General features: G+C 34.0%; 1 protein-coding gene across 5 annotated transcripts; it reads right to left on the bottom strand.

The window, feature by feature from the left end:
* Positions 1 to 7,338: 7,338 nt before the first annotated feature.
* Positions 7,339 to 10,353, bottom strand: LOC137831006 (uncharacterized). Of its 5 annotated transcripts, none has more exons than XM_068638486.2 (8): positions 10,261 to 10,353; positions 10,057 to 10,130; positions 9,829 to 9,920; positions 8,975 to 9,094; positions 8,768 to 8,846; positions 8,398 to 8,484; positions 8,119 to 8,181; positions 7,339 to 7,839 (listed from the first exon to the last, which is right to left on the bottom strand). In XM_068638486.2, the coding sequence occupies exons 3-8, from the start codon at positions 9,882 to 9,884 to the stop codon at positions 7,762 to 7,764; spliced, it is 483 nt and encodes a 160-aa protein (XP_068494587.1). In that variant the 5' UTR covers positions 9,885 to 9,920; positions 10,057 to 10,130; positions 10,261 to 10,353; the 3' UTR covers positions 7,339 to 7,761. The 5 variants fall into 5 exon arrangements, with proteins under 5 accessions (XP_068494587.1, XP_068494590.1, XP_068494584.1 ...); XM_068638489.2 differs by having other exon boundaries at positions 8,783 to 8,846; positions 10,046 to 10,130; XM_068638483.2 differs by having other exon boundaries at positions 10,046 to 10,130.
* Positions 10,354 to 10,710: the final 357 nt, after the last annotated feature.

Below are 10,710 nucleotides of genomic sequence, written 5' to 3' on the forward strand. Positions count from 1 at the left end.
TGACGATTAAGTCAGTACTAGGCTAAGAAACAATGAGTAAGTAAGCACGTAGTTTCAGTTTTAGAAATGGTGTACCTTTACCAGGGATCTCAAGTCCCTTTTATAGACCACTTTTAGGTTACTCCTCGTAACAACCCTTCTCTCACGAGAACCTTATCTCGAGTGAAAGTAGGTTTGATGGGAGGAGAATCTGTTACAATGTGCACAATCTTCGTACAACAACCGCACAAAATCTTCCTCCTTGGAGTGCACAATCTTAACAGCATGGGCGTCAGGGTACCAACTCATGTACCAACATCATGGAGCCCATTTGTTTATTATAGGCGTACTAACCTTCACATATCATGCATGCAGCTTATCCCCCAAAAACCTTAGGGCTCTTGGGATTAGGCGTTTTTAGGGAATATTTACTTGTGCTAAACCCGAATGTACTATACACACCACGTGCACTTTTTCGCTGATCAGGCCTTATATATATATATGAATGAACCTCAACACATGCATTCCTGGGACCCACTTACGTGGCCCATTAACTCGACCAGACCACCGAGCTGACCTGCCTGACACAGGCGCCGATGTCCGATCACCGAGCACTGAGCCCAGCGCTCTGGTCTAGTACAGTTACATAATGGAATACCAGTGGTTTTCTGGGACTCGATGTAGCTCTTGGTGAAGAGTGAATCAATATAAACATTCTGTGTGAATCTCTCTATCCTTACACTCTTTAAACTACTTTAAATTTGTTTTCATAAAATGCTAATAAAAACAACCGGTTCATTTTCTGCATCAAGCTTAAAAACAATTTTATATTTGGCTGGACAAATTTTCCATTGATTAATTCTTCATAGTCTTTCACTCTACCTTCAATACTTGCAAAAATCTTTCAAAAACAATTCACCCCCTCTTGTTTTAGCCCTATAACTCTAACAATTGGTATCAGAGCAAGGTTCTTAAAAGTGATTCAAGTTTCGATCCTAAACCTTTTTTAAATGGCTGAAAAAATACCTTTTGGGGAGGGTGCTTCAATAAACAGGTCACCTCTATTTTGTGGACTGAATTATCAATTCTAGAAGGTTAGAATGAAAATATTTGTTGAATCAATTGATAGAGGAATCTGAGATGCTATTGTAATTGGCCCTTTTATTCCTATGCTTGAAAAAGATAAAGTTTTTTCTGAAAAACCTTGGTCCCAATGGACTGAGCTTGAAAGTAAAAGAGCTTAATATGATTGCATTGCCAAGAACATCATCACTTTTGCTTTAAATTTTGATGAATTTTTCAGGGTCTCAAAATGTGCATCTGCAAAAGAGATGTGGGACATCCTTGAGGTTACCCATGAAGGCACAATTAATGTGAAGAACAACAAGGACAAAAACTAGCCATAAAAAAGGTACAATACCAAGAATGTTAGTGAATTTAATTCTACAAACTACACTTGTTTTGGATGTGGTAAACATGGACACATCAAGGCTGAATGTCCAAGCAATGTGTGCAAAGAGAAAAGGGGTTACAAGAAGTACAAGAAGAAAGGCAAAGCAAGAAGAGCATACAATGATGATTCATCTTCAAGTTCTTCATCAAAGGATGATGAGGAAGCCAATCTTTGTTTCATGGCAAAGGAAGAATTCAAATCAAGCAGTGTAAGTTCAAGCTCTTCCATTAATGTTGAAAATTATAGCCAACTTCTTGAGGCCTTCAAAGAGACTAATGAAGAAGCTAATAGGTTGGCCCTGTTGAACATCCGATTGAAAGGTTTAAACAACTGGTTGGAAAACAGAGTCAAAACTTTGGAAGAATAGTTGAACAATTCAAAAACAGATTTTGAAAGTTTGGAAATGATTTACAAAAATTATTCTTGCAAGTGTGATTCTAGCTTTTGTGAAAATTGTGAATTACTTGAAAAGAAAGTTCACTACCTTTTAAAAACCATGGACAAGTTTTCCAAAGGCCAATCCAATCTTGAAACTATTCTTGCTTCTCAAAAATGTGTTTTTGGAAAGGCTGGGTTGGGGTTTAATCCAAACAGCAAGAACAAATCTTTTTAAAAACCCTTTTCAAGTTTCTTTGAAAAACAACCTGTTGTTTTGTCAAAATAACCGATTAAAATTTGCTTCTACTACATGAAAAAGGGGTCATACTGTTAGATTTTGCAGAGTAAGGAGGTTTTCAATTCCCAAAGGTATTTTGAAATGGGTTCCTAAGGTTTCTAAGGTTCCTAAGGTTCATACTAACATCAGTGGACCTAAATTCATAAGGGAACCAAATCTTGCTTCTTAATCTTTTCTTGTAGGTATCCTTGGCAGTCAAGAATCACTTTTTGGCTTAAAGAATGACTGTTAAAGGGAAGAACATCAAAAGCAAAGTCAATCTTTGTACCTACACTTTTCAATTGTATATGTCTTGCAGGGTTCTTTGAATGTCAAGAGACATCCTTGGCACATGCATAGTGGTTGGTCAAAAGAGAAAATTCAAGAATAAAGATTGTATGTGTGTTTTCATTTCTCAATTTTTGTAAGTGTGCCTTATGACCATATGAACATCTCAAAGTCTTCTTTTTGGGTGAATCTATTGGGGTTCTCTGAGCAAAGGTATGAACAAATTGCATACTGCATTTTTCATCAATTTAAAAGGTATTTTTTGGTTACGAAAAATATTCTCTTTGCTGTCACAGTAAAAAAACCGATTGTTTTTTCTAAACAACCGATTGTTTTGCCTCTGGCACTCTGTATAATGTTGCCAAATTTGCTTATGCATGGTTAAACCTATTTCTTTTTTTCAAATCTTGCTTTTGGAAAAATATACATTGAGTGTGCCTCAGAATCTGATAATAAAAGAATATATCCAGTTGTTTCCTTGAAAGCTCTATATCATTTTCTATTCTTGAAATATCAACATTGTTTGTACTGCTGGACTACTGTATTATCATTCTAATTTCTGCTTTGTACAACCCTTCTCATTGTCTATTTGTGAGAACAAATAGGGGGAGAAGTTTATGCTTGATTTGGTTGTATAGATAACTTTAAAGCTGTCCATTATGTTGTTGCTATTCTGCACTTGAACACTTCACTTTTTCTGGTTTTTCTACTAATGTTGTATATGCAGAAAATTGTTTTGTGTGTGTCTTGTTATCTTGGTGCTATACTTGCTTTGTATATGCATCAATTCTATGTTGCAAAACCTTTCAAGTACATGTGCTATGATGAAGAATAATCAAAGTGATGCTTATTAATATGGTTCAAGAGCATACACCTTACTCAAATTCTTGACAAGTCAAAATTCATGACATATGTAAAGTAAGTTGTATATGTTGATCCTATGCTTTTGGCTACATAATACCAAATGAACTTCTAAACATTTTGAGGTAATGCAAAGGTATGAATGTATTTCATTATGCATTTCACATCACTTAGAAAGATGATTTGCCTTGAAAAAAAAACATTTTCTTGATGTCTCAGAAAAACAACCGATTGTTTTCACAAAACAACCAATTGTTTTTCCTCTGACACTTTTGAATAAAGTTGTTATGAATTCCTATGCATGATTACAGCTGTTTCTTTTCTTTCAAAACCTATTATGCGTCAAATATGCATTCTTTGTTCCTCTAAATTAGATAATAAAGGGATATATTCTTTGTTTTCCTTGAAATTCAAAGCTTTCTATGTATGGCAATCACATTGGTGGTCATGGGTTAATGAATATTTATGTATGTGATTACATTTGGAGTCTTCATCTTGCTTGGGTTTAATATGTTGTCTGCTTGCGAGATATTGGGTTGTGTGTGTTGGAAGAATTGCTTAAGGATAAGTGGTTTTGTTATAGTTACTGAAATAAAATATATGTGGCTCTATAAAATTCAGTTTCTGATTGAGCAAATACCATACCAGCTTCCTAGACAAAATTATATTTTGTTGATGGTTCAAAAGATTTGAGTGTATGGTACTTTAATTCTGCTGCTATCATAGCTTTGATACACCATAACTTTTTGCTGCAATCCTGATATGGTATCATAGGTTTGTTGCTGAAACGGTGCTGTCACACACACTGGTTTTCTGGTTTTCTTCTTAAGAAATGAGTTTCTTAAATTCTGGTTTTATCCCTTGTCTTACTCTATTTGTGAAGACAAATACAGGGAAATTTATGTGGTTTTCAATGTTGAACTGTTGCTGCTATTAATTGTTTATAATTGTTGTTGCCTTACCTGTTGTTTCAGTCTAAATTTGCACCTCTTTCACATTGGGTTTCACACTGATTTTGATGGTTTTCTTTATGGAAATCACAGGGTGAAATCTGGTTCATTGGTACTAGTAAAACCTGGATATAATTGCTCTCTGGTACATTTATGTTTTGCAAGTGCTTTCAAATTCAAACAGATCAACACAAGCAAACCAGGGATTTGTCTTCATCAAATAGGGGGAGATTGTTGAACATTGGCTTTGTTGTCTCCAAATCTATGTGGATTGCTTGAAGACTTTGATGATGGGTTTCTGATTTTAATCCTTTTGAAAAAGATGTGTTTTCAAAGAGAAGCAGAAAAACAACCTGTTGATTTCTCGTTTTAATTGGTTGTTTTTCTTTCAGCTTGTTTGAAGGGTTTTTAAACTGTTTGACTTTGGTTGACTTTGGTTGACTTTGTTGTCAAACCAATTCAGTCGATTGTTTCAAAAAATCAACCGACTATTTTTTGAAAATCCTTAACAAAATTTAGTTTAATTGATTAAATCTGTTTTGTTTGTTTTAAAACTGATCCGACTTTTGCATTAAATGTTTTTAACAACTGATTGGAGTATAAATAAGTGGTCATACGCTCCTGGTTGTTATGGATTCAAATTAACAATTTCAAAATCTATTTTTCCATAATTGCTTAAGGCTTTGGATTTTTTTTCTAAGAGTGGAATAAGACTGTTGTGTATTCTTTCAATCCAATTTGTGATTGTATTAGGTGTATTCCATTCCTTTCTCTATTTGATTTGTATTTCTGTAAAGAACTGGTGTTGCACAAAGTCAGAGGGTGTTCTGATCTGTGTTGCGTTGTAGCCAAAGGAATTGAGTGTTCTTGAGGGGTTCAAGATCACTTCTTTGGTGTGTGTGTGTCTATTTTGTAATCTGTTGTTGGTTACTATTCTTGCCGGTTGACTTGGTCCCCGGTTGACTCTGGGAACAGGTTGTAACTCCGTCTGCCTCTGTTGGATTTTGCTCTTTTCCTGGGATGTTGGAACACGACTCTGTTTGAAATAGAGGGGGCCCTACCTGTGATTGCACTATGACGATTAAGTCAGTACTAGGCTAAGAAACAATAAATAAGTAAGCACGAGTTTCAGTCTTAGAAACGGTGTACCTTTACCAAGGATTTCAAGTCCCTTTTATAGACCACTTTTAGGTTACTCCTCGTAACAACCCTTCTCTCATGAGAACCTTATCTCGAGTGAAAGTAGGTTTGATGGGAGGAGAACTTGTTACAATGTGCACAATCTTCGCACAACAACCGCACAAAATCTTCCTCCTTGGAGTGCACAATCTTAACAACATGGCCGCCAGGGTACCAACTCATGTACCAGCATCATGGAGCCCATCTTTTTACTGTAGGCGTACTAACCTTCACATATCATGCATGCAGCTTATCCCCTGTGGGCGTACTAACCTTCACCTCACTAGAATACTTGTTTTAATTACTGTGGGAAAATCAGGTTTAGGGTTACTATATTTTTTCTGAAGGGAATGCATGTGTTGATAAGTTGGCTAATTTAGGATTTATTCATAGAGAATCATTTGATTGGTATAGTAGGCTTCCATCTAGTCTGTTCTTAGAATTCTTTATGAATAAGTATGGTCTACCTATATATCATTTTTGTTAACATATGAGTTAATACTTTTTTCATGTGATGACAAATGATTGTTGTTACTTGAGGTATCAGCCTAGCTGAGATGTCAAGTTGCATAGTGAAGCCTAACATGAAAGCTTTTATAAAAAAAATAAAAAATAAATTTTTTTGAAAAAGAGGCTCTAAACTTCAATAGAAATCAAAAATCAATTGAGATTTCAAATTTGAAATTAAAAAACGATTACCTTGTTTGTGTAAGTGGCCTTTCTTCGGTAAGTTTTGCAGCAAGTAGATCACCCCAATTTAGGCTTGCATGAGAGTAAAACGGAAATCTCAATTTTCTCTGTTTAGAGCAGTTTTAGGATTGTGTGAGAGAAGAAGGAAAACCTAGTTTCCTCCATTCAGAGCAGCTCAGGATGCGTTTACACTGTAAATGGAAAACCTAATTCTCCATTAGAGGAGCAACTTTAGGGTTGTGTAAGAGAAGAACGAAAACCTAGTTTCCTCCGTTAAGTCCATTCAGAGAAATTTTTTATTAGGCCAACTATCTTCCACAAAACCCCGAAGAATTGTCTTATGAGTGCCAGATGTACAATTTCTCGTTTTAGGAAAAACAAGTTGAATTATTTTTTCAGAAAACTGTGGTTGTGACTCGTGTAAAATCTTTTTGATTATGCTCTCTTCAATTGTATTAAGTATAGATTTGTCCACCCTTGAATTTTGCTGGAATCATGTAGACCACTTAGTTGATGGTTAGAACCTCTCATCAACTTTGTCTTCCCAAAGTGTAAAGGTTGATATATGATGGTTAGGCTTCATCAAATATAGGTAAATTCCCACCAAAGAAAAATGATGTTGAAGGGTGAATCACTTCTGTTGGTTTTTAAAATATTAAACTTTGTCACATAAGTTACACTATGAAATTTTTAAATTAGTTCTTTAAATTTTCAAATCAAGTAAAATTTTAAACTCCATTTTCTCTCTCTAAATATATGTAGATATTATTGCTACTTTTGGGGATTTTTTTTTATAGTTTTAGAAACTAATGCAAAAATGTTATATACACTTTTAATAATAAAAAACTGTTTTTTATGCATAACTATGAGAGTATAGTTGTATATTTATTGCTTGATGGAAGCAGTACAGAGTTGTTTTAAAGTTATTACAAGATGTAATGTTTAATAACTATATTATCAACCACAAATATGTTGTTGAAAAATGTTAAATTCTGAGTATCCAACACATATATATCACCATTGCAATTAGGAGGTTAGTTTCTCACTAAATTCATAGAGCACTCGTTATAAAAGTATACAATAACACAGCCATAACTCTTTTTTATACATAATAGAATATATGGCATATCAGAAAAAATAAATCCATCTTTTAAGACAAACAGTTTATCTTGTTTCTCAAAGAAGCCTCTATCCTTCAAGTAGTTGACAGAAAAAGTATGAAAAAAAACCCCAAATCTGCTGCTACATGTAGCACATATTAAAAACAATTAAGCTAATGCACCTTGTGGAAAATAATCACTTACTTCCTAAACATAGCATAAACAAGTGTTTGCATAATATCCAATGTTTGATAACTTAACCGTAAGACATTTTTAGGGTTTGATGAGAAACTTCATGCAGATTCTCCTCTAGAAGTTGGAGAACATAAACAAGTATCCAATGTTTGATAACTGAACCGTAAGACATTTTTAGGGTTTGATGAGAAACTTCATGCAGATTCTCCTCTAGAAGTTGGAGAACATAAACAAGGAAATACTAAGATGCCAACACAAGGGAACAATGAAAAGTGCCCGAGAAAGACTTCAACCAAATAATATTGACACTTAGTTGTGAAATTGTGATGATATACTGATAGATCAAATAGGTAGAGTGTGATGAGGTGTAGCTCTTCAACATGTGAAACATAAAACCCTTCTGCTGGAACCTTACTTTGAATCTGATGACCACATACCGTGTCGTTTGAAGAATTCTCTAAATCCATAAGCACTCAAGTCGTTGTGGAACTGCAAGTGCATAAAATTAAATTGAAATTGGATAAAATATTACAACATCTCATAGATGCAAGTGAGTACACTTTGCATACACTCATTGTAAGTCACAAGTTTTCTAGTGACTTTATGGTAAATTGTTAGTCTTAGTAACTTTGCATACACTCATTATACTTCTTTGTTTGAGAGGAGTTAAAAATTCAAAAATAATAATAATCAGTAATAGATATCAGTTAGCCTGAAAAAGGATTCTCAAGGAGGCATCTAGACTTATTGAGAACAAAAACAACTTACTGGCAACACTTTCACACTGTATTTAGTAATATTCGGATCGGCTACCCTTCCCTGTTTATCTGCCTGTATAAGAGAACACAAGTCTCAAATTACAAAAGGATTTACACGGGGTGGTAGTCAATGATCAGATTAACTATGAATAGAAACCATATTACTGCTGCTGAATACATTCTTTCTGATAAACCATTCCATTAAAAGAAAATTTTATGTAACTTTTCCGGTAGGAAATTTATGCAGTGAAGTGATGAGACAGTGATGAATAGGTAAGGAACACCATACTTGTGTTGGACTGTGAAATATTTCAATGAATGGATACTCCTTCTTTTGCCGAGTAATACAAAACCCAGGATATTTCGGACATTCAACCTGCAAAGCACCAGAACAAAACCCTTTCACAAAATGCACTGTAACATGCTACCAGAGTGCACAGAAAATACATAGACCAATCCCAAGAAAATAATAATAATCATGCAATAAAATACAAAGAAAGGAAAACTGACGAGATGAACTGTCCTGTGAGTATATGTGTTTGTGTTTTTGTGATTCTAGTTCAATCTAATGAGACAGATGCTATGCTTCATTATGAGAGATGTTATTGATACGATTGCAAACAACAGCGTGAGCACATTAATTACGAAAAATAACTTACACGCATAAATTTTACATGAGGATAAAACTCAACAGCAGCTTCTTCCAATACTTTGTCAAGATGTCGTGTATAATTCCCCCTGCATTATCAAATAACTAGTAGTTATTAGTTATTACTAAATCTTTTCACTTTTCCTTTACATTAAAACTAAAGTCAAGTTGAAATAGGGGGAACCGAATAAGAATTCAGAAGCTAACTCCAGATCACCTGATGGTGAATGCAACAACCACAGGAAAACCTTCATGAAGAAGTGTGACAAACTCACGCTCAGAGGTAAAATGAATAACCCTGGATGGTCCAAGATCCTTTGGATAACCAGTATAGTACCTTAAGTTATCACAAATATTCCAAGAAAATTAACACCTTACAGTAGAAAGAGAATCAGATCGGGCAAAACTATCACATGAAAAAGGCATTATGAAAGTGTGCCATGCCATAACAACACACCTATTTCTAGAGTTTATGCAAACTACCGTACCATAGTCAATCCCTACTGAACTTCATTAGTAATATATGAAGATTTGAAATTAGCTTCCAAAGATTTATTGTCATGATTGGAAAAAAGGATTAAATTTATTTTTGGTATCTCAATATAAAGATAAAATAAAGAGACATAAACGAACTTTTCAATAAGCCAACAGAAATTATTAAATGACTCAGTTATAGCACAAGGAGTCACTTGGCAGAAAGTACATATTATACCATGAAGAAATTAAAACAGAGTCATCCACTCTCAGAAAACCCAAATAGAACTATATAATTCACCTACTACCCAAAACCTTTTTTGTACTACAATATGCACTACCCATTAAACAGCTTAATAGCGTAAGCGTGCAAGGCTTCCCCCAAGTTCCCGAAGATGATAATTTTATAATTTTAAGATGATAAAACATGATTTCAAGATATGTTTTGAGAGAACAAAAATGTATTTTATTCTTGAAAATTTTATGACTGAAATTGCTATAATTACACTACACACTATAATAAATAGGATTAACAAAAACCTGTCATATACAACAAGTTTACACTGGCAGTTAAGCATCATATGCAGGAATTCGTACTTGCAAGTCGAACGGAGATGACTGATCATCCGATCAAAAAATGATGGATCCTCCATTACACAGTGAATGCAACAGGCTAAACTATCCAGTTCCTGCAAATAAATACATGTTACTGACAGACTACATTAATTCCATGTTAAAAAAACACGCTTGAAGCTACAACACTAGCTCAGGTAATCAATTAAGCACGCAAAAATCATGAAAATGCACTATCAACCTCACTAAAACCTTTCTTGCTTAATTTGTACTATGACCACAACTCCTTATATACAAGGATTCAGTTGAAGCATTTTATCGAACACCTACCGGGCATTGCACGAAGTGTGTAAAGCTCAAATATGAGAAAAAGTAAGGAAAGAAAACAAAGTGGAATACAGAAACATGAGTGAAATGAAATTTTTCTAAGTTAATTGGAAATTTAAATTCTTATACCCTCCTTGCGTCACTTTTCCCCCACCCAAAAGGGATTTGGACTATATAATAACCCTGATGAAAAGATTGTGCTATTAGCTTTTATATATTTTGTTTTATGTTTTTATTGCAACCTGCACAACTCAGCAAGTCTTATTGGGTCTGAATGTCAAATTTGGGAGCTTTCATTTCTTGCACCCCATAATTACTAACTTGAACCCCCATAATTTTTTAAAACAATGTTTTACCCTTTATAATGGTCACTGTTGGATTACCTATTCTGAAAGTATAAATTGTGTGAGAATTGATTTTATTAATGTTTTTATTTTCTACCAACAACAGGTTAGAATAATCGTTATAATTCAATTTTTCATTTTAAATACACAATAAATGAAAAAAAGAGATTCATAGTATGAAAAATAATGAAGAAAGTCAAAATAATATTAAAATTAAAATTAAAATTTATATTAA

This window comes from Phaseolus vulgaris, chromosome 6 (assembly GCF_051622355.1).
Source record: "Phaseolus vulgaris cultivar YP4 chromosome 6, ASM5162235v1, whole genome shotgun sequence".
NCBI classification, from domain to species: domain Eukaryota; kingdom Viridiplantae; phylum Streptophyta; class Magnoliopsida; order Fabales; family Fabaceae; genus Phaseolus; species Phaseolus vulgaris.